At 39.4% G+C, this 25075-nt stretch overlaps 1 protein-coding gene across 1 annotated transcript in view; it reads left to right on the top strand.

Annotated features, from left to right (window-relative positions):
• The window catches only part of LRPPRC (leucine rich pentatricopeptide repeat containing), a 171348-nt gene that overhangs the window by 34061 nt on the left and 112212 nt on the right, over positions 1-25075 (top strand). The window contains exons 12-15 of the mRNA XM_054021384.1: positions 6698-6816; positions 7468-7561; positions 14616-14685; positions 24645-24672. Of these exons, the coding sequence (XP_053877359.1) occupies positions 6698-6816; positions 7468-7561; positions 14616-14685; positions 24645-24672 (311 nt within the window). The remainder of the gene's footprint in view (positions 1-6697; positions 6817-7467; positions 7562-14615; positions 14686-24644; positions 24673-25075) is intronic.

The raw sequence follows: 25075 nt of genomic DNA on the forward strand, positions 1-25075 counted from the left end.
ATCCTGTGTCCTAGTGCACTCTCTCCCTCTATGCAATTGATAGAGAGAGAATAAAGTATCTGACTTTGCTGTACCCAACTAAAAGAGTGAGAACTATGTTATTCTCCGACAGTGAGTAAACTCAGAACTCTTAAAGTTAAACTTCAAATTAAAGGAAGACTGTTGACCGTTCCCTTCGGCACTGAAATATCAATATAATAGGTGGAATAAATGTTCTTGCCCTTTGCCATGTGAAATCTCCCCTGCATTCAGATTTTTGGGGGGGGGGGAGAGGGAGGGAATAAGAGAGATTCAACATTGTATTAGCTTGGTTTTTTTACATGTGAGGAGAAGTATTAAAAAAAATGGATATTCGTTTTTGATAGACAATAGGGAAAGTAGTAGTGCTGAAAAGAATCTAAAGGTGACAGTGGACAGTAAATTGGCTGAGTTCTCAGTGTTTCCTAGGAGCAAAAATTAATTGGGATATATCAAATAAAGGTGGATATAGAGTACAACATCTCATACCACAGTGGAGATAATGGTTCTATTCTCCACAGTAGTCTGATGTGGCATACCGCATACACTTCTGGGCAGCTATCTCCATACCAGAAAAGTATTGACAAATTTGATAGAATTTGGAGAAGAGGCAAAACATATTGAGAGGATGGACTTTGAGGGAGGTTAAAAGTTAAATAACTTGGAGAAGAAAGAGGTGGTGTGTATTATAACTGCCTACCAGTATTTGAAGGGTGTAAATGCCAAAGGGGGAAAGGAATTATATAGGGTGGCCCAAGGGGTTATAACTAGTAGAAGGAAAATAAAAAACTGAACATTGGGGAGAACATCTTATTGCTGACATTAATTATTCTACGGACTAGTCTTCCAAAGAAAGTGAGGGACGCCCCATTGTTTGAGTCATATAAAACTAGAGTGGACAAATGGTTGAATATGCTGTAGACAACTGTCTGGATTACAAGAGTGAGTAGCAGATTTCTACAATTTCATTAAATATGCCCATTACAGATTAGACATGTTTTTATTTTGTGTGCTGATAAAGCTAAAAGCAAGTTCAGGCTGTTTATTTTAATATTTTCCTATGGTTAAGTAAATGCAAAGTTAGACTTTTTCAAGAAAAGGGTATGCTGCGAGGGTTTAAAAAAAAAGAGGGAGGACTGCAAATATAAAGAGCATTGGGACACATTGTGTCAATAGACCATACAATAAAAATCTTTGAAAGTGGAGGATGGTTTTGGGTGATGTTTTGCTTATATCAAAGTTGTATAGCCGTGTTAGGTTTTTGCTTAGCATCATTTAGCTAGTTTATTGAAGCTAATTTTTAAAAATATTTAGCTGTGCTTTTTATTTTTGCTTTTTATAGAACACTGCAGTATCACCTCAACAGTTACTTACAAAATATAGTATGCAAGGTTCCCTTTGCTAGTAGAGAATATTTTCAGTTTTCACATTGACCCAGTATAAAAAAGCCCAATAAATGTGATAAATACAATGTGATTTTTTTGGTTTCCTTGAGGTGGGTAATGGTGTTCCCCAGGAAAAGTTGAAAATCCTACTTTAAAATATTTGTCAGACTTTTTTGTCTTTAAGGTATATTACTCCACTAGAAATTTTTTGAGTGCACCTTTAAGTTCAAATTTTGACTGTACATTCAGCAGCATTACACCATTCTCCTGAATATAGCCTCATCTTTCAAAATGAAAACTCCATTATTTGATATCTGACCTAAATAAATGCGCAAGTCCATTTTCAGCTGCCCTTACTTGTGCAGGATTGTACCTACCTCAACAAGAAGTTTCATTGATTTCAGTGGGGCTACTTGAGGAATAAGGTACTGCTCAGTGTGAGAATAAGTGGTAGAATCTGTCCCTTAGTAGAAGAAGAGCTGGTTTCAGCCAGATGTGAGGAGGGGAACAGAAGCTGTGGCTCTATCCACTCTCTGTGCCTCTCCATCCTCTCAGGCCGTTCCTACTAGCTCAATCATATGAATTAGGGAGAGAACAGAAGCTGGACACCCAGTGTCTGAACCAGGGATAGGCAACCTATGGCACGTGTGCCAAAGGCGGCACGCGAGCTGATTTTCAGTGGCATTCACACTTCCCAGGTCCTGGCCACTGGTCCAGGGGGCTCTGCATTTTAATTTATTTTTAAATGAAGCTTCTTAAACATTTTATAAACCTTATTTACTTTACATACAACAATAATTTAGTTATATATTATAGACTTGCAGAAAGAGACCTTCTAAAAACGTTAAAATGTATTACTGGCATGCGAAACCTTATATTAGAGTGAATAAATGAAGACTCGGCACACCACTCCTGAAAGGTTGCCGACCCCGGTCTGAACCCAGGAGCCCAAGGGCCCTGTAAGATCAGGCATAGAAATGGTTGGAGGCGTCTTACTCCTCTGCACAACTATGTGAGACCAACAAACAATTTTGTCTAGGGAATATGGTTTTTTGTTTGTTTTTTTGTTTGTTTTTGTTTTTAAAAGGGGGTGGGTATTTAAAACTTGTTTTAGACATAACTTTCACTGTTGCAGAATCTCCATTTAGGGCACAGGGTTCTTTCTTCAGTGTGTTCTGCCATTTTGCTGCCATTTCCAAGAGGGTTTGATTCTCCAAAGTAGAGCTTGAAAAATTACCAATTTGGGGGGGGGGGGAAGAGGCGCACTTTCAGAATAGTGTAAAGCAGCAAGTCCCCTAAACTTAATAGAGAGAGCTTTTTTTAATGGATAAAAACTGGTTCAGTTAATCTTCTACAGCAGATTGTCCATATGTTGAATAGTTTCCTGTTTAACATTAATTCTTAATAAAACATGATTTTTATTTGCTTATTTATTGTGATTTTCCCCCCTACACTCCCCAGTAATTTAGAAATAATGATTAGGATATATGTTAAAGTGTGCTGGAATTTTTGTTTAATAACATTTATCCTGTTTCAGTTGGGACAGTTAAAACCCACCAGACTTATTCTGAAGAATAAGACTTGCCAGGAGTAAGTCTGATTGACTTCTATGCATTGTTTGTACACAATATATTACGAAGATTATATATGTAAATTATGTCTCAACGGTCTATTTATGGGCCAGTCCTGAGGCAGAGGAGTGGAATGATCTAGCATGCTTTTGGGCACATCCAAATAATTAACAGAAATATCAATAACTTGCTATATTTCACTGAGTTTGATTGCATTGTAAATGTGCATTCTGTCTTAAATAAAACATATACATTCAAATTTGTTATATTTTAAATGCATTAATTTTAAATTAGAACATCAGCCTATTTTAAATAGTGAAATTATATTTAAAATCTCAATTGAAAATTTTTTTTTTTAAAACCATGCTCACTTTTTATTATGTGAGCTTCAAGACACCTCGGTGTTCAAATGCTTATGCAAGTGCTTAACTATGAGTATGTGAGTAGACTTGTAGACTTCACTGGAGCTACTTACCTGTTTAAAGTTAAGTGAGTGTAATTTTTTTTGAAGATTGGGGACTCAAAATGTTTACTAAAAAGGATTACGAAAAACGAAAGATCTTTAAACTAATTTTGCGGTTCACTTTATAGGCTGTCTGACTTTTGCATTTTTCTCAATTTAGGAAATTAAAACCAACTAGCCCACTTTCATTTATAGTAAGTTTCTAGTAATTCATTTTCATATTTTCAGGAATCTCAAAAATACTCAGAGGAATCTTACGTAGTAAAGGGATTTTTTTAAATAAAATGTGTGTGTAATTTAGCAAAATCAAGAAATTTTCTTGGCTTTTCTTTTTTTAATAGGTTCTTAAAGCCTAAATTTTGGGCAAACTTTGACATGACAGCATCCTTCTAAATGTTTTTTGCACGGTCTCTTAACAAAAGTTATCCATTTAAGAAACTCAGTCAGAAAACTGAGAGCATTCTTTCTTAACAAATGTTGCTTACACGCACACAAGCTTCTTTATGAAGAACATGTTCACTGTAAAAGACTTCTTTTGGGACAATGCAATAAAATGACTTTTTTTTGTATTAGCCAGTTTCCCTCTTACTAGACACATATGATTGCATTCTGTGTGTCTTGACTTCTGGCTGTTTTTATGCCCATTGCTTAGGTTTGAGAGATAAAAGGCTGAACAGCACTGGTATCCTTGTGATGTCCAAAGAAATTCTAAAGGCAGCCATAAGATGCAAAAATACTGGTCTTAATGTCTTTGCTTTTGATTGACACATTTTAAAGTGTTATGTGAGTGACAGTATCTTGTAACTTCATATTGAGAAAACATTAATATACACCTCTACCTGATGTAACGCGACCCGATATAACACGAATTTGGATATAACGCGGTAAAGCAGTGCTCCTGGAGGGCCGGGCTGCGCGCTCCGGCAGATCAAAGCAAGTTCGAAATAACACGGTTTCACCTATAACGTAGTAAGATTTTTTTTTTGGCTCCCGAGGACAGCGTTATATCTGGGTAGAGGTGTGCTAATTAATAAAGCTGTGTGTCATGGAACAAAACTTAAAAACGTAAAACTGTGGACTACTTTTGTGATGATAAATTAGTGGTTTTCTGGTTTTTGCTGTGCAAATATTGACTTGACAGCGAAAGCTTTTAAAGAAAACCAAATGAAAATGAATAATCTTCATTTTCCGAAATAGGGAAGATGAGACATATTTTGGATTTTTAAAAACTGGGGCAGGGAGGGGGAGGTGGGAGAACTTCATGAGAGTGAGTGTTAAAACCACTAATAGCGACCAGACATAGCTTCCATGGTATCTGTTGCCCTTTCTCACACCTTTTTGCCAGTTAACCTTAACCTTCATCTGCAGCACCCTAGTCTAATACTTACGCTTCCTTGTCTCTGCTCAAGAATTGTGCCAAACTGAGTGGTGGTTTTGTGACAGATGTCTAGTAGGGATTTGGGAGAGCCCAATAAACTCATTTTCCACTCTGACCTAAATAAGAATTTGAACCCAAGTCTGCAGCTAGAGTACATAATTCACTGTGGTAGGTAGCTCCCTGTTGAAAACATCTATTTCTTGTAATAGTTGACTTGAACTATTACAATGGAACAGTCTTTCTGAAAAGTAACATTACCTGGGCTCTATATTAACATTTTCTACATCTTGCAAACATAAAATAGAAAGTGGGTGTCAAGATCTGAAAGGTATCAAGCAAGATTTACTGTAATTAATTCTTTGTTCATAATTTTGCAGATTCTCAGCCAAAATCAGACAGAGTTTTGTTTAAGGCAGACTTGAGCAGATGATGCGACTTTAATTTAGTGTGACTTGCCTGCATGTATTTTTAAGTGCTCAAAGGGAATTCACATTTGATTATTTGCACCATAGTGCACTGCATAAAATATTCATGGAAGTGTCACTTTTCCATAGGTGGCACTCCGGGGCAAAGACAGGGTCTTTTGGAAACTTTACATTTTTAAAGTAACAAATATGAGAGGCAAGTTGAAAAAAACATATGCTGCTTGGATCTGGTGTCCTGCAGCATCTGACAAATCATTTTTTGCTAGCAAAAATTCCAATACCTGGATAGTTTGTGACATGAATCAGAGTTAGCTAACTAGGTCTGATATAATGAAATTCAGGAAGATCTTGCAAATTTGAAAGAAAAGCCTTTAAAGCACTGAAATGCCCTTGTTAGAATAAATGCTGAGTGTGATAAAGATTTCAAAATTCAATGGAATAATATTAGTTTTTATTATTACTGTATTGGTTGTATAATACCAGCAGTATTTCTCTCTGTTTAGAAAAAAAATAAAAGAACAGCTGATGTATTGGTGTAATAGCTGTGTGGTCAATTTTAAGAAAATGTTTAATGTTTCTTAAAATGTATTTTACTATATTTAGCTTGTGTTGGTATTGTGTTATTTTCAAATAGATGTCTATGCTGAAAATTTAGAACTTGATCTTGTGAGGTGCTGAGAGCCTCATGCAAGTGCAGAGCGATTTCAGTGGGTGTTGTGGGAACTTCGCACCTTGCAAAATGTAGCCCATTATCTGTGTACAAACTAGACAAACTCACTAGGATGCCTAAGCACCCAATTTGAACACGTAAATATTTATTCAGTCTTATGCAAGGTTAGATACCTGTTTTGAAAGCCTGGACCTTAGCAGTAGAGTTGGGCACGAGGATCAAAGCTAAGTGTGTTTCTTAACACACGATCACAAATGTCTTGAAGCTGGTTATATGCATTTATTTATGCAGTTCAAATTAGTTTCCGTATTCAGCGCATCAGATATTATGGACATCTTCAGTGTACGGTCTTAAAATATTTATGACGAAGTAAAAATAGTAAATTGAGCAACAATTCTGGGCTGGCATCTCATCTAGGTATAGGTGCTAGTTCTTTAATTATAATCCCAATGAAGCAGTTCATCTTCACTAAACCAAAAGTATGCTTTACTAACACCACAGATGCAGGGTGAACTAAGAGTTTTCAGTCTTTGTTAGTTTACTATGGAATAAGATAGACATAAACCATTTTTAGCTATTTTTGATTTCAGAATTAAGAACTTGATTATTGAAGTAAAAAAAAAAAAAAAATGCCCTGCTTCTGTGCAGCAGGAACTAGAGAGGGGGAAAAATGTACTGAATAAGCATGGAGATTAATATTTATATCTTTCCTTTTTAAAAAGAATTGAGCTTTTAGTTATCTGAAATTGTTCAGCATTCTGTACACTTTCTAATATTGCTTCTTTAGGTACTATTGGGGTCCTTAAAGCAATGCATGAGCTGGGGGTGGAACCTGATGTGGAAACATACACAAACTATGTTTTGACAAATTTTGATGACATTCAGACTTTTCGTGCTCTGCTACAGGTAAGTTTAAATGAACAATTTTATATATCGCTATGTTATGGCCCAATTCTGCAGCTGCTCAGTGTGTAGGACTCTCATTGACTCCAGTGGTGTTCTGGGGCATGCAGTTGCCACACAGAGAAGCCCATTAATTGTTCTATGGACTATTTTTTTTAAAGTTATTTTCCATTGTTTGCCCACCTTTTCCTCTTCCCCGTTCACCAAAGAGGATCTTAAAATCGCTATACCATGTGATGTTTTTCAGTAATGCATTTTTCTATTTCTGGAAATAAAAGATTAAGTAATACCATGTAGCTGATTCAGTAGCTTTATTTTATTATTTTCCAATTATGCAAAAACTTTGGGTTTTAGTTCTTTTTCCCAGGAATTTTCTTTCCTACTGGTGGTGGTGCATGTTCAGTCTTTGTAGAGGGATTGTACCTTTAGTGGTAAAGAGTGGCTCCTCTGGCCAGCTAATTAGTAACACCGATGGGCTTTCGGAAGCTTGTCATTCTGTCCTCTTGACAAGAAGAATGGTGTCTACAATTTGGGGCTCCAAAGTATTTGTAGAAAGGGGACGTTGTTCAGCGGAGACATGGGGAGGGCAGTGTTTAAAAATATTGCTGAGTATCAGGTTCCAGGTGTGTATAGTGTAATGCTTTTTATCCATAGGAAAATGGCTGTCCATTTGAAACTGAAGGACTCTTCTTAGCAGAATTAAGACATGAAGCAATATATGGAACACTGGAAAATGTTTTAACATTATGTAAGTAACTTCAATGTATTTAGTACATGTCTTTTTAACAGATGCCGATATGGAGTACTTAAGTTGATGTGTGTCTGTAAATATTCAGACATGCATTTTAAGGGTGATTTAGATAGTGGTTGGGGTTGTTATGAAGTTTGTACCATATGGGGGCATTGTGGCATTTGTGGAATGGATCTCAAGGATATCTTCTGAAGCTGCCAGTTTTTGGCAATGGGTTTTTTACATTTGTGTTAAACTGCTTTTTTAATATGAACATGCCTCATGGGCTTTGCATACATGTTTTTTATTCCTTCATATTACATTTATAAAAAAAATTACAAATGTGGTACAAAAATGGCAAAGTGGTATTTAGGTTAATTTTATGTCCTCATCAGTCCCTCTGTCAATAGGAGCTGCAAGTATATAACTAATGAGATAAGCAGGCCCTAGTTTTACAGTAGTGCACGTAAAGTTTTTTTTAAGGACCTGATTTTTGTCAGAAGACTTTGCAGTACTCAATAGGCCCTAATCCTGCATAGATTAACACCCACACACACTCCTTTATTAAATTAAAATCAGTGACGTGCTTAAATCTTTGCAGGATTGGCACCAAGATAGTTTTCTTTAGTTTGTCTAGTGTACTATTTAAATGTATCACTCAAAAACAGATTAAATAAAACTAAGGTTTAGTACATCGCTTTGGCTCCAATTTAGAGATTTATAAAACAAGATAGAAAAATTTCTGATATATTTTTAATTCAAATGGCAAATTTTAAAGCAAACATCCTTCTGCAGCTTGCCTATATCCTGCAGCATTGTGCAACTATATGAAAATTTGAAAGTAAAACTAACTAGAAATAAAGGTGGAATATAATAGTCTATTTTCATTGTCTAATGTAAAAAACCCATAAATAACTAAAAAGTGAATCAAAGGTTTAAAACTTTCAGGTTTTAAATCTAATTTGGTATTAGTTAAGTTTTTGACTAGTATCCTTGTAAAATTAAAGATCGACAGTATTTTGTTTAAGTTTATTTAATGTGTAATGCTTATATAGTTGCAACATTGCTAACCTGATTATTTATGGTACTTACTTATCTTGTAAACAATTATGGATTCTATAAAATTCACTCTGAATTCTGCTATCTTTTGTTCCTGTTACCCCAGTCAATAACACCATGAAAATATAATACTTAGCTGTTCTTTCAGACAACAGAGTAGTAGTGCCTGGCTGGAGCAATGGTAGCTCTGCTGGAAATGAAACATTTTGTAAAGTTTCTGTTACTTGAAGAAGCAAGACTAAGTGTCCTTTATTTTTTGACTTTGGCTAGAGTGATCAACTTTTAGTATATCCAGTAACGGTGGTTTTGTATTGTCACTCTTGATGTAGTTTTAAATAGTAGATTATTTAGCCAGAGACAAATTCATTACATGAGCAACCATCTTTTGTAGTAGTATTCCATATACTAAGGTTTGTAATTGAAGAAAGCATGCAAATGTTTACCTTGCAAACATTAATTTAAAAGGAAATTACTTTTGTAAAATTAATGTTGGCCCAATGTTCATTAATGCCAGTTAATCTCGTCAGCGCCCAAAAAATAAGGCACAGACAGTAAACCGTATAAATTTGTTAATGCAATTTTATAGGGAAAAAACTGATTGTCTCACCAGTGCAGTCAGTGGAGGTGAAGCATTAATGTTGGCTGCTATCAAGGTCTATTGATTCTGCTTCTTATCCCCTATAATGTATAGATTTCTGTTACTGACAAAATGAGAACTGTGAAGCATCAGTTGAGGAATCTGGGCGCATAAGGCAGCATAGACGAGAGCTGTTTTCCCCCTTTATCATGCCATTCCATTCCACTTCATTGTCAGCTTCTTTTGATTTTCTCAGACTTGTTTGTTGCTAAGGAAACCAGGTTGCCGATTGTCAGCAGCAGCTGAGCATATTGAGGTTTTATGCTGGTCTTTTTTTGAGCAGAAAGTTTAATATGCCACTGGAAAAATGTTTTTTACTTGGGGATTTTGTAAAATCAACTGTAAAGGTTCTCTTAAAAACTAAACAAACATTTCAGATTTTGGAGTGTGTGTGTGTGTGTGTGTGTGTGTGTGTGTGTGTGTGTGTGTGTAATAATTTCTGCTCAGGTCAGCAATCCTCTTTTCACATCTTCTACCTACCTATATCATATAGCCCTTCTGATAATGACACCCTAGCCCTCATTGAACAGCAGTGATTCATTCAGCTTTGCATGGGGTTAATTTAATTATAATGTCAACCGTACACCATTCGAATAGGTTATAAAAAAAAAAAAAAAAAAAACACATATAAGACAGCATATATTGGAAAACTGAATTTGCTTCATATGAAGTCTAAATGCATCATTGCGGTTCGGTGATTGCAGGGGTGTTATGCTGGAGTGGGAACCAACGTTCTGGAAAGATTGAAATGCAGAAGTGCTCAGCTAGGGACTCAGAAAACAAGGGGTTATGGGGAATAAATTTTAGAATTTTTTAAATGAGCTTTAAGGGATACTTAATTTCACAATTTTCCTTGAATTTTTCACCTCATATTGATAAAAGTAACCCTTAAGATTGCTACAGCCGAATGTTATTAAAGCAAAAGTATTTTTCTATGTCTCATTCTGTTGATTTACTTAGGGCTTGTCTATACTTACGCGCTGGTTCGGCGGCAGGCAATCGAACTTCTGGGTTCGATTTATCGCGTCTTGTCTGGACGCGATAAATCGAACCCAGAAGTGCTCCCTGTCGACTCCAGTAATCCTGCTCGGCGCGAGGAGTACGCAGAGTCGACCGGGAAGCCTGCCTGCCACATCTGGACCGCGGTAAGTTCGAATGGGGGGGGAGGGTTTAGTGTAGACCAGGCCTTAGTTAATTGGATGGCACTTGAGAGATAATCAGTTTCACTGTTTTCCTGTATTGTGGGTATTTAGTTTCCCTTGTTTGTGGGTAATTTACTCAAGAACAGTGGAAAGAGGAAAAAAAAATAAGAAAATGTGATTGTAAAACCACCAGTATTTGGCAAGCATACTTTAGGACCTGAAACAATTTTTAACTTGTGTAAAATGTACTGACTTTCAAGCCATTTCCCCTGGAGCTTGTGTTCTCTTTTGTAATGAATGCCACAATCCAAATTTTTTTAATCTTGTTGCATTTTTCCCAAGAGTGCTAACTTCTATAACGCTTGGGCGTATCTTCCCTATATTATCTTGTGTACAGGACTAACATGTAAATTGTTAGCATTAATGAGATTTAACTGAGTTGAAATCTCACGGTCACTTATGGAAGAGTAGACCCCTTTGAAAAGATGGCAAATTCAAACAGAAATACCTTTTTTGCATAAGATGTAATGAGGCCACAGAACTTATTGCGCCAGGATACTGATGAGTCTGAAAACTTAACAAGATTCAAAATGGATTGGATGTTTATGGGTAACAAGAATATCCAGAGTTGTCAAATAACGGCCATAAGAAGAAAACATTTGGATGGTGTCTTAAACATATAATGCTTTTCAGGTCTTAGGTCTTGTCTACACTACAGAATTTTGTCAACTCAAGTTATGCTGATAATCAGAAAACAGTATAATTACATAGTTTGTGCATGTTCACTCTATGCTCCTTCTGTCGGCAGAGCGTGTTCAGAAAATCGACCATTGTGGGCTGTGGTAACGCAAGTGTGTAGGGCCATTAATCGCATCCTGCTATGAAGGACTGTGAGTTTTGGCAGTGTGCGTGAAATAGTGGATGGCTTTGTGACAATGGGATTTCCTAACTGCAGAGGGGTGATAGATGGCACGCATATTCCAATTTTGGCCCCGGACCATCTTGCGACAGAGTACATCAATAGAAAGGGGTACTTCTCTAAGATATTGCAGGTGCTTGTGGAACGCGATGTGGTTTGGGAAGGTGCATGACACATGCATCTTCAGGAACACTGGCCTGTACAGAAAGCTCCAAGCAGAGACTTTGTTTCCAGACCAGAAGATTCCAGTGGGGGGATGTTGAAATGCCTATAGTGTTCCTTGGGGAGATCCAGCGTACCCCTTACTCCCATGGCTCATGAAGCCTTACACGGGAAATCTGGACAGCAGTAAGGAACACTTCAATAATAGGCTGAGCAAGTGCAGAATGACCGTGGAATGTACCTTTGGCAAATTAAAAGCACGCTGGTGCTGCCTTTTATGGCAGGTTAGACCTAAATGAGGAAAGCATTCCATAGTCATAGCAGCCTGCCTTGTGAGGCTAAGGGTGAAAAGTTTCCCCGGAGTGGATCAAGGAGGCGGATCACCTGGCTGCTGAATTTGAACAACCAGATACCAGGCAGTTAGAGGGGCACAACAAGGGACTATTTGAATCAGGGAGGCTTTGAGGCAACATTTTGATAATGAGCACCAGTTACATGTTTTTCTATACAGCACTCTGCCATGCTTTGTTAACTTGCCACCTTGCATGAAAATTGTGATGATTCCTGACTGGGATTTGTAGTCAACAAATGATCAAACTGCCACTATGTATTACTGGCAGCAGCAACCACCATGTGTAGGAGACAAATAACGACTGCTTATCTTTCAGAGATTTTATTTTTGTTAAACCAATTAACAATACACACAAAAGGCTTGATAGGAAGGGAGATAAGAGTGCAGAGTAGTGTAGTCTCTCATACCTGTGTATAAGTTCTGCTATCATTTTGGAAGCTGTCAAAAGGGGTGGAGTGAACTGGGTAATGAGATGTTCCGAAGAGGTTGCAAGAAATGTGTGGGAGGAGTTTTGGGAGGGCAAGAAAAGCAGTTCTGTATTGGTTGTGGGGATGGGGTTGGGGAAGAGAGCATGCATGTGTTCTGCCTGGAGCATGAGTAGGGACGTCAACATCTTTGTTTGCTCCTCCATCACTTTTCTCATCCGTTCCTGGACCTTTACGATGTGCTCCTCGCTCTCCTTTTTGTCCTGCGTTCATATTTTAAATTTTTCCTTCAGGATCTCCCTCTGCTCCCCGCCTTCTTTTTTTTCGGCTTCTGAGGATTGGAAAACCTCTCGGAATATGTCATCCTTGCTCCATCTTGGTCTTTTCCTTACCTGGTGGAGGCGCTTTGCTGGTGTGAAGGACACATCTACGAAAGCACAAGCAGCAGTACAGAGCAACATGATTGTTAGTTCATGCACAGCATTGAATCATTATAGTAACACGCACCTCTTTTAACACACAAATCACTTTATCACTCCCTTTGCAAGCCCACCTCTCAGCAAATGTCCTAAGCATGGTGAGTTCGGCCTGCGTGGGCATTGGGCATTCAAGATGGGGCAAACAGTATTAAGTGTGTGCTTGTTTGTTTTTTTAAGGGGATCAGTGCAGGTGACTAGAGACAGGATTGTAAATTCTGCCCCTATTTTCTGCGGGGGTCATTGAAGCTGATATCTGACTTCTGAGGGGTATGCAAGGGTGCATCTCCTGCTTGCTTGTGGGTTCAGACCCAGTGCCTATGCTGCTCACCTGTGTGCTGCTTTGGTCCCTGCATAAGTAATTGCCAAGTGGAGCAGGAAAGTTTCCTACAATGGGGGAAGGAACAAAGCAGCTCTGCCATGGAACCTTTAGCAGAGGATTGGCGAGTACCTCCAGGAAAGTTTCCTTGAAATCTCAGTGTGCATTAACACACTGTTCCGCTGCACTGCTTAGCTGCAGAGGGGAATGTGGAGCACACTCAAACATAGGTAGTCTGGTACATTTCTATCCCTTCACCCACTTCTACAATATACAGAGCAAAGGACAGCTCTGCCTCCTATAACTCAGCAGCATCAACTCAAAAAGTTCACTTACCAGGGCTCTTCTCTCCTTCATCGTGCGCATCAGACAGAGTGCTGGGGCTGACTAGACTCCTCTGGAGTGGAAAAGAGATCCTGGCTCACCATGTCACTGGATGACCCTGCTGTGTTTGCCATGTCGTCCTCCAACTCGACTTCCTCATCCACGACTTTGTCTTCGGGATTAGGTCCACTATTCACTGCCTCCAACCTCGCTGAAGTATCCCTGGGGCTCTTGGTGGTGGAGGTGGGGTTGCTGCCAAGGATGGCGTCCATCTTAAAGAAGTGGCAGGTCTTCGGCACAGCACAAGAGTGATGGTTTGCCTCCCTTGCCTTTTGGTACACCTGCCTCAGCTCCTTTTTCTTTGCGCTGCATTGCTGCATGTCCCATTCATAGCCCTTATCCAACAAGTCATGAGAAATCTGCCTGTAGTTATCAAAATTCCTACAGCTGGAGCAGAGATGGGACTGCACAGTCTCCTTTCCCCATATAGTCAGCAGATCCAACAGCTCCGGTGTGCTCTAAGTGGGAGAGTGTTTGCTGCATGGAGCCGACATGCTGGGAAGGTGTCATGTGAGCTCTCCATGCCGAGCTAACAGGAAGTGGAATTTCAAAAATTCCCAGACCTTTGAAGAGGGAATGGCAGATGCCTGTGTGTCCGGGTGCAGGGCAGTGGAGTTCAAACTGCTGACCAGAGTGGTCAGGATGACATTGTGGGATACCTTCTGGAGGCCATTTACAGCGATATAACCAAGCGCGGTTTCTACACTGACACTGTGTCAATATGACTTTGCAAAAAGCTCTCTGCCTCTCGTCGATGTGGTTTTATTTTGTCAGCAAAGCAGGAGAATTTTGTTGGCAGAAGGAGTATTGTGGTGTGTACACCTCCACTGTTTTGTCAACGAAACCTGACTTTTGTTGATACAACTGTGTAGTGTAGACAAGGCCTTGGACCAGTCTCTTACTATTAAACACCAGGATGGGACCTAATGTGGAGGACAGATTATCCAACATCTTCCTATAGCAGGATTCTTACCGTTTAGTACTTGCTACTGCCAAGGGACAGGATACTGGGCTAGATGGACCTTGCTTTTGGATTAAGTGTGTGGCAATTCCTGTGTTTCTAATGGTGATTTACAAAGATGATTAATATTTACTAGATAATAAGGAAAAAGCGTCACTTCCATTAGGTCCTGTTCTAGTTGAGCAGATAACTTTTTTTAAAAGAGAGATTCTTCTAAATATTTATTATTTTTACAGTGTCTTCACCAAGTATGCCCTCTGCGGATTTGTTTCATTTTAAAGGCTGTCTCGCTTTTGGCTTTAAAAGGTAAGATTTCATAAAGTAAACTCCCCCCCACCCCCTCTGTAACTGGTCTAATATCCCCTCCTGCACCCCACCCTTATGTAAATTTTAAATCTGAAAACTTGAACTTAATAAAAGTTGGTTTCCATTGACAGGTCAAAAAGTCCAGAGCACTCCTGCCCCCTCTCTACACCTTCCTCCATTAAAGTGACTAGATTGCTGTAACCCGCCTCCCACCCCCAGTCTCCAGCCTAGTAACAATAACATTAGCTGTATGATGCTGGAAGAGTATAAAATTGACCTGAGACCATGACCATGGCTATTTTATTTCTAGTCCCTTTTTTGCATTTCTGCTGGTATTAAGTATCAGAGGGGTAACCGTGTTAGTCTGGATATGTAAAAAGCGACAAAGAGTCCTGTGGCACTTTATAGACTAACAGAAGTTTAATCCTCAGGATTAAACAAAGACTGTGAATGGCTAGCCAACTACAAAAGCAGTTTCTCTCCGTAGGTGTTCACACCTCAACTCTAGAAGAGGGCCTCATCCTCCCTGATCGAACTAACCTTGTTATCTCTAGACTGATTCTTGCCTGCATATTTATACCTGCCTCTGGAAATTTTCACCACGTGTGTCTGACAAAGTGGGTATTCACCCACGAAAGCTTATGCTCCAATACTTCTGTTAGTCTATAAGGTGCCACAGGACTCTGTCGCTTTCTGCTGATATTGAAATAAAAAAATAAGTGTGTAGGAGCTAAGGAAGGTTTACAGCCCTCTGTATCATTTACTTACTTTGATGGGAGGAAATTGAGTTTTAAACTTGATGAAATTATGGCTTAATGTAATAGAGAAAATTTCTTATTTCTTTTCAGACTATTCAGAAAGTGAGCTAAAAATGTTAGGTGTCATCTTGTGTGCTATATTTGTGTCTGTGATTATTGAAGGCAGAACTGTTAGGCTGCTAGCCACAGTCATTTAGCTGGGAGGCAACATGATTCAGTGGATTGAGCACTGGAACGGGAGAAAGGAGATCTGGGTTCTTTTCCCAGTTCTTCCTTTTATTTACTGTGTGAATGCACAAGTCACTTATCCTCTGTGTGCCTGGTTCTCCCTGACTCTAGTATGAGGATAATTATATTCGCTACATTTGTTAAGTACTCTTAATTCTACAAACTAAAAGCAGCATATGAGTGCTAAGTATTTATATGGTGTGCTGTAGAAATAAAATGCTAAGTTTTGGTGTTCCTTTTTTTTTTTTCCTTTTTTTCAAGCAACTGTTTCAAGAAATGTTACTTTATTTTGTTCTGTCTTTGTACTCTGTGTTGGAAATAAGAAATTGCTTCAAAATCTTCAGACATCACACACACATTTCCCCCCTTTTTAAACTTTATTTGAATCAGAGGAGGTTTGGTTCTTCGGGCTGGGTCAAGGACAAATTCATCCAACAGTAGATGGAACCATAGCTGGGTTTCTGGTTATGTACCATTTGAGATGGAGCATGGGGCAAATGCTTTGTAAAAAGAGGCTTGATGTCTCAAAATAGGAGCTGTGTTATATGTTTGTGTTTTTTTGGGGGGGCGGAGGGGAGATTGTGTCTGTCTTTTGAGACTGGTATCTCAAGTTCAGGGGATCTATTGCTTTTGTGAAAGGCACCTAATCTCAAAATTGTGGGTAAACCTTTCCAAGTGTATGATCTGGCTTTGTGAAGGAAATAATTCACCTCTAGTGGCCACTTACCCCTTCTTGAGAACCTGCTGCTTTGAAGGCAGTGACCATCAGCCTCATCACAAAATCTCTTGTGAAATAAGCTAGTAGTGTACTCCATCTCATGTATTGTAGTATTACCTTATCCTTTATTTTAATTGTTCTCCAATATCTGTCCATTTGTAAGCTTTTTGGGTCAGAAATTTTGTCTTAATTTGTGTTATGTAAAGTGCTGTGTAAATGATGATCCCAATAAATTACAGCAGAACCTTGTTTATCTGATCTAATTGGGACTGGGGCCAGATCAGATCATTAAAAATCCGGATTATCCGGAGAATGGGAAAGTTCAATGCTGCAGTGCCATCTAGTGGCCACAGGAGAGATCGCTGGCTTTTGGCCCTGGAGTCCTGGTGATTCAGTTAATGTGGAGAGCTGGATAGTGGAGGCCCAAATAAATGGGGTTCTTCCGTACTTTAAAATTGGTAATATCAGAGCTTATTTAGTGAAGACTTACAAGCACTGATGTGAGCTAGGTAGGTTCTACTAAAGTGCCCCATACACAAATGAAACACCATCACTATTCTGCTGTGCTAGTCCTGGGGGTCTCCCGGTCCTGGACTGCTGCTCTTGGGGAAAAATGTGTGGAATGCTATTGATGTGGACAACATTATGACGTTAGCCAAATTTGAACTCCTTCTCAAAACTTGAATATCTAATGTAACAAATTTTAAAAGTTACACTGAAGACAGTATTTGTTTTCAGAACCTCCTTTCTTTTTACCCAAGAAGCTCCACCTTCCTCAGAGAACTAGAATTATATTTACAGTAGCACCTATGGCCTCATTCAGGACTGGGAGCTTCCTTGTGCTAGATTCTGTACAAACATACAGTAAAACACAGTGATTATCCTGAAGAGCTTTCAGCCTAACTTAAGGTCCCTCTTGCCAGTCTGTTCCCTATGCTAAACATGAGGCGAGCCCATCTCCAAGCAAGTGACTCACTTTTCCTATCCATTTATCTCAACTACAAGTTATACTTCTTAGTTGCTTTTACTTCCTTCCCCAATTCCATCCTGACCTTCTGATTCCTTGGTCAAGAGCTAGCATCATGGGGAAGTGGGTCACATTAATAGTACAATCCATCGGAAGAGGGGGGGTTCCTGGCATAACCAATCCGGGCTAGCTGCATTTTAGTTTTTGCTCTCCTCAAAGCCTTATCCCTTGTGGCCCCTGGCAATTAACCAGTTCCCTAATATCTAGCTGACAGTTAATCAACTGTGCCACTTGGTCCCAGTATCTCTCTAATGGCTTCAAAATATTTTTGGTGTCCAGATACTTTAGGACGTTTTTTAAATAATATTTGGAAACAAAATACACTAAGAGTATGGCTAGAAGTATAATCTCACAGAATTGTACTAAGGCTTGTGATAAGAGTTTTTTTTTTTTTTTTTTTTTTTAAAGCAAAACAGTACCACTTAAAGAAATAATTGTTGAAGCAGTGACAAGGACAGCTAGTTAAGCACATCTGAAAGCTTTCTGTGCCCTGGAGGTTCACGTACCTCCTGAACACTGGCAGTTCAGTCCATAGTAGTGAAGGTAGTTCATGCTGTGGCATACTGCCATAATTTATTACCTGCATCCATACATCTTTAAACCAGGATTTGAGGACTTCAGTAGCTCAGACATAGGTTAGGGGTTTGATACAGGAGTGGGTGGGTGAGATTCTTTGGCCTGCGTTGTGCAGGAGGTCTGACTAAACGATCATAATGGTCTCTTCTGACCTTAAAGTTTATGATTCTATGATTGTAGTCCTTTTTTGTAAAAGGGGTCTCTAGCATCTGACTGCATGCAGCCTTCCTCACCTCACAGGTGTCTTTGCCAAGGGGCACTATTCTCCTCATTGAAGGTGGAGCTTCTTGGGCGGAAAAAGAGAGTGGAGATTCTGAACATGAATACTGTTTTCAGTATTCATGTTCAGAACATTGAGTGTTTTAAAGTTTGTTACATTAGAAGATATTCAACTTTTGAGAAGGCGTTCAAACATAACCTATTAGTTAAAACGATAAGGTTTTTGCCCTTAGGTTGATTTTGGGCCACTGTTTAACTCATAGACGCTAAGATCAGAAGGGACCATTATGATCATCTAGTTTTGATCTCCCGCATGATGCAGGCCACAAAACCTGACCCACCCACTCCTGGAAGAATTCTCTCCCTTGACTTAGCTGTTGAACTCCCCAAATCATTATTTAAAGACTTCAAGTCGCTGAGAATCCTCCAGCAAGCGACCCCTGCCCCATGCTGCGGAGGAAGGCGAAAAACCTCCAGGGCCTCTGCCAGTCTACCCTGGAGGAAAATTCCTTCCCGACCCCAAATATGGCGATCAGCTGATCCCCGAGCATGCGGGCAAGATTCTCTAGCCAGACCGCCTGGAAAAGTTCTCTGTAGTAACTTTTAATATCCCATCATTGACCATTGTTATTGACCTATTGACTAAAATCCCATCAAGCCATCCCCTCCATAAACTTATCAAGCTTAATCTTAAAGCCAGAGAGGTCTTTCGCCCCCACTGTTTCCCTCAGAAGGCTGTTCCAAAACTTCACCCCTCTGATGGTTAGAAACCTTCGTCTAATTTCAAGCCTAAACTTCCCGACAGCCAGTTTATATCCATTCGTTCTCGTGTCCACATTAGTACTGAGCAGAAATAATTCCTCTCCCTCCCTGGTATTTATTCCTCTGATATATTTAAAGAGAGCAATCATATCCCCCCTCAGCCTTCTTTTGGTTAATGTAAACAAACCGAGCTCCTCGAGTCTCCTTTCATACGGCAGATTTTCCATTCCTCGGATCATCCTAGTGGCCCTTCTCTGTACCCGTTCCGGTTTGATTTCATCCTTTTTAAACATGGGAGACCAGAACTGCACACAGTACTCCAAATGAGGTCTCACCAGTGCCTTGTATAACGGAACCAGCACCTCCTTATCCCTACTAGAAATACCTCGCCTAATGCATCCCAAGACCGCATTAGCTTTTTTCACGGCCGACTCATAGTCATCCTGCGATCAACCAGGACTCTGAGGTCCTTCTCTTCCGTTACTTCCAACTGATGCGTCCCCAGCTTATAACTAAAATTCTTGTTAGTTATCCCTAAATACATAACCTTACACTTCTCACTATTAAATTTCATCTTCTTACTATTACTCCAGTTTACAAGGTCATCCAAATCTCCCTGCAGGATATCCCGATCCTTCTCCGAATTGGCAATACCTCCCAACTTTGTGTCATCCGCAAACGTTGTTAGCCCACTCCTACATTCGGTTCCGAGGTCAGTAATGAATAGATTAAATAAAATCGGACCCAATACTGGTAACCTCCCTCCAACCTGACAGTTCACCTTTTAGTGCGACCCGCTGCAGTCTCCCCTTTAACCAGTTCCTTATCCTCCTATGGATTTTCATATCGATCCCCCATCTTTTCCAATTTAACCAATAATTCCTCATGCGGTACCGTATCAAACGCTTTACTGAGATCAAGGTATATTAGATCCACCGCATTTCCTTTATCTAAAAAATCTGTTACTTTCTCAGAGAAGGAGATCAGGTTGGTTTGGCACGATCTACCTTTTGTAAAACCGTGTTGTAATTTGTCCCAATTGGCATTGACCTCAAGGTCCTTAACTACTTTCTCCTTCCAAATTTTTTCCAAGACCTTGCATATTACAGATGTTAGACTAACAGGCCTCCAGTTACCCGGGTCACTTTTTTTCCCCTTCTTGAAAATAGGAACCACATTAGCTATTCTCCAGTCAAACGGTACCACCCCCGAGTTTACGGATTCATTAAAAATTATCGCTAACGGGCTTGCAATTTCCTGCGCCAGTTCTTTTGATATTCTCGGATGAAGATCATCCGGTCCGCCTGATTTAGTCCCATTAAGCTGTTAGAGTTTGACTTCTACCTCGGATACGGTAATGTCAATCCCCACTCCTTTATTCCCATCCGTCTCGCTTCCACTATTCCTTAGCATTTCATTAGCCTCATTAAATACCGATGCAAAATATTCATTTAGATATTGTGCCATGCCTGATTATCCTTAATCTCCACTCCATCTACAGTCTTAAGTGGTCCCACTTCTTCTTTCTTTGTTTTCTTCCTATTTATATGGCTATAAAAGCTCTTACTATTGGTTTTAATTCCCCTTGCAAGGTCCAACTCTACTCGGCTTTTGGCTTTTCTCACTCCATCTCTACATGCTCTGACCTCAATAAGGTAGGTTTCTTTGCTGATTTCCGCCCCCCCCCCCCCCTCCACTCCCTGTACGCTTTCTGTTTTTTCTTAATGACCCCTCTGAGATGCTTGCTCATCCAGCTCGGTCTAAATCTCCTGCCTACAAACCGTTTTCCCTTTCTCGGGATACACACCTTCGACAGCTCCTGCAACTTCAACTTGAAATACTCCCAGGCGCCTTCTGCCTTTAGATCCCTAAATATGTTAGTCCAATCCACTTCTCTAACCAGTCTCCTTAGTTTATTAAAGTTAGCCCTTTTGAAATTGTAAACCTTAGTCTCCAATTTAATTCTGTTAGTCTTTCCATTTAGTTTAAACTGAATTAGCTCATGATCACTTGAGCCAAGGTTGTCACCTACAACCATTTCCTCAACGACGTCCTCACTACTCACCAGCACTCTCCTGTATAACATGAATCCCACCTTCACCACCAAACAGATATTCATATTGTATGGCAAATACTGCACTTAGCTGTTTGACTGTAAGTGGCAAGCAACTGGTACTAAAATTTCAGAAGTTTTCCATAATCAATTACCAGAGACTATCAATGATAGACTTTGGGAGACTCAGAGGACACCAGGTGTTCCAGAGTCCAAAGCTTGTCTCTTGTGACAGCACATTGCTATTCGCTGAGTCTTTTTCATGATTAGGAAATGTCATGTTTAGGTCAGGCTTAGCCAGCACGTTAGGTAAACCTGACCTGTTGTTTACCTTTTTTCCTGGTAGAGGTACATGGTAACGTCTCCAGCTTGATTTTTAATACATTTAATTGTGTTTATTATGGTAGTGCTTAAAGCCCAACCAAGAATGGGATCCCATTGTACTATGTATTGTACAAAAAGTAGTAGATGGTTCCCGCTGTGAAGAGCTTACAGGCTAAAAAGACAAGACAGGGTGGGGGAAAGGATAGAACACACAAGCACAATGAACAATCTGATAGTAGCAAACGTCATGTTCCACTTTTTTAGGGGTGGTGTTGAGAAGGCTTTGCTTCCATTTAGCTTATCCCCTCCTAACCAAGCCAAGTGAAGGGGAACCAGTGGATGGAGCAGGGGAAAAGAGGTGAAGATATGTAGTAAAACTGAGGTGAAGAGACTTAAGGAGAGGGTGGGAGCAGACAGTCAGCACCGGGCAAAGAAAGTTGTGAAAACTGTAGAAAGTTCCAAATATCAGCTGGTTATGTTCCAGGCTACAACCCAACCAGCCAAATTGAGCTACAAGATGTTACCCTCTGTCTCCACCAGGAAAAAGTAGAGTTTATTTTGGGCTTAACTAGCACATGTTAGGTGAGGTTTGGCTAAGCTGTACCATTCTTCCTAGTCAAGACAAAACTTTAAGCCATCAGGGTTGCATGCATTTCTTACAAAATTATTTTCTTTGTTAGAATTGCATATGCTCCCGAATGGTGAATTCATTAAAAGCTCTAGATAAAATAATGGTATATTACTGTTCCTGCTAAGTCTGCTACAATATCCTCCAATTTAGATATATTAGTTGATAAATTTCTACTTTAAAAGCCATGTACTTGTTATCTGCAAGTATTGATACACAATCAAATCCAAGTTTGCCCCCTGGTGGGGATGAAAATAGTGGTGGAACTTTCTGCCGTCTGCCCATGTGGAATGCCAATATGAGACTGCTCACAGTAGACTGCAGATGTTCAAAATACCCTAAAATGTGTTCTGCTAGGCTCCTCAGTCTCCACCTCAGTGGGGCTTGGGATAATCACGAGTGGGGCTGGATTAAGGCAGATGCACAATAGGTACGTGCCCTGGACCTCTGCTCCCAGAGTAATGTGAATATATTGGAATTTCAGTTTTACATTAAAAAAACCCAATTGGGTAGAAAAGCTTGAAAACATGAACTGAGTAACTGCTGTAGTGGTGTCTGCCTGAGCCTGTGGACAGCCTACAGCAGAGTGAGGAGTAGAAGCCACTACAGCCTGGAAACTAGAGCAGACTGCTCTCCCTTGCCTGTTCTGAGAGAGCCTAGGCTGGTTGGGTGAGAGAGTGGAGCACTGTGTGATTTATTCCCCTTGGAGTTCTTCAGATGCCCCTTCTGTTCTTCCCTTCTGGGCTTTTGGGTCCAAGGGTCAGATTGGCGGCTGGGGATGGTATCTTCTAGGCACCATCCACTCTTAGCACCAAAATGAGCCATAAGCAGATTGTTCAGATCTTCGTAATAATTCTGTCAGCCATGAAACAGTTATCGGTGTTGACATTTAAATTATTTTTGGACAACTCAGTTCACTACCCATTGAGATGTATGGGGCAGTTCACAATGGAGAGTATTGTTTCAGGGTGTCTCCAAATTGGGACAGACATTGCTATGCCATTTACACTCAATTCATGTATTCAAGGTTTTGTTTGCGACTGTCATGACTAGAATTTTTTTATGAAAGTTGAGAATCTAGCAAACTCTGATGAAGAAATTCCAGATCAGCAACCTGGCATCAGTGTGCTGATTTCGAGTCCTGCACCCCACAAAAGACTTTGGAACTAAATGTTCAATTTGAATCTTTACATAAGTAGATTTTAGGGCTAGAATCTTCATACAACTCTACCACCCCCCCACGGACCTCCCCCCGGATACATAGTAGATTTTATGTAAAAGAACCCCCAAATGATTAGCCTGGACATTATTTTGTATATATAATTAATAACGCGGTAAAGCAGTGCTCCGGGGGGGCGGGGCTGTGCACTCCAGCGGATCAAAGCAAGTTAGATATAACGCAGTTTCACCTGTAATGCGGTAAGATTTTTTTTGGCTTCCGAGACAGCGTTATATTGGGGTAGAGAGTTAAGTGATCTGATAATATCAGTTGGTTGATATCACTATGAAGTGACATGGTAGATCAATTATTAGTCTAGAAAGCTCACTAAAGCTCAGAGACAGCATTTTGTTTTCTCTAAACTTGTGTTTGACTCATTTTTAATTTAACCTTTTTGTGCCACTGTCAGTCTAAGTGAAATACAAGTTGAATGTGCTTAAAAAAACAAACCACCATGAATTTTTCTGAATGCTTTATAATCGTTTCCATATTCCTATTTAGGCTGAGAGCATGATATCTTTTTACGGGGGGTAAAAGAGTGTAAAATACAGGTTACACCTTTGCTCTTTGGGCTTATCAAAATTATTGCTGTTGTGATGTCTGATAGTTTTGATGCAGTGTTGGTGGTGTGTGTTTTGAGCTCTACTTTCTACGTAGTGTTTTTATGTTTTATAAAACATAGGAACTTAGGGTTTGCTATACCAGTTTGAATAACTGATTTGCAGTCTGGCAACCTGCTCCCATTTTTGGCCCGTGTCAATACCTGATGCTGCAAAGGAAAAAATGCCCCCCCCCCCCACCCCCCATAATGCAATTATACCATGCTATTTGTGGGAAGGGAGAGAACTCTTTTTTTGCAATCTGCGTATAATCAGATTTACAACTGGAGCATGAGATTTGATTACTTCCTTTTTCGCATGTATAATTACAAATGTTGTTCACAAAAATTATTCACCCCTTTTTAAAATCTAGTTTTAGTGTTTGACTCTCTGGACTTTGCTGTAGTTAATTCCACATGCAACTGCATGAAATGTGACCTCCTATTCTGTTTGCCTGAAATTGATGTGAATGAAATACTGAATAGATTGATGTACAAAATATCAGTACTGTTATCACCTGATAGAATAATAAACTTGTAAATCTCACTCTAGTCTTAATGGTAACTGTATGTATAGTGAGTCAGTTTTAAACGACATGGCAAACAAATGAATATGCATGTCAGAAACAGAAATATTTATGTAAAATGTATATCTGTTATGTGAAAAGATAATATCTTATGTAAATTTTAAAAAAAGTCTGAAAATAACCCAGAGTAAGATGAATATTTACTGTGCGCAGACACTGGGTGCTTGTTAGTGGTAATACTCTTTTTGCTTTTTAAAAAAATAATAAACTCAAAAATTATCTTACTGCTGTTTAATTTTTTATCCTCTGCTGCCCTCTTCAGGTCTAACGATATAGATCTTTGGAGCAAGGTAAGTGAAGATGGTAACGCTGAAATTATAAATAGAACTATTTGGAATGCATTCAGAAACAAAATCTCTAACCACTACATGTTTAAAATGTACTACTGTGAATTTGAGTTCAGCTGCTGGTAACAGGCAGCCCTGACAGTAACTTCTGATCATGACATTTGTCATTAAGAAATTACGACACTTAATCTGGTCATGCATAGTAGTAGTATTAGGTTTGTATGGTAGGCATATTGAAGAAAAAACTGATGTGTTAGTGCCACTTTATTTAGTTTTATACATGATACTACTATGAATTCTCAGTATAACAAGTATAACAACTTTTGTATTGCTTATACAGTCACTAAACCTAATACAATTTTATGTAGATTCAGGAGCCAATTCCTATGACTCCGTTCCCTTCAAA

This window comes from Malaclemys terrapin, chromosome 3 (assembly GCF_027887155.1).
Source record: "Malaclemys terrapin pileata isolate rMalTer1 chromosome 3, rMalTer1.hap1, whole genome shotgun sequence".
Lineage (NCBI taxonomy): Eukaryota > Metazoa > Chordata > Testudines > Emydidae > Malaclemys > Malaclemys terrapin.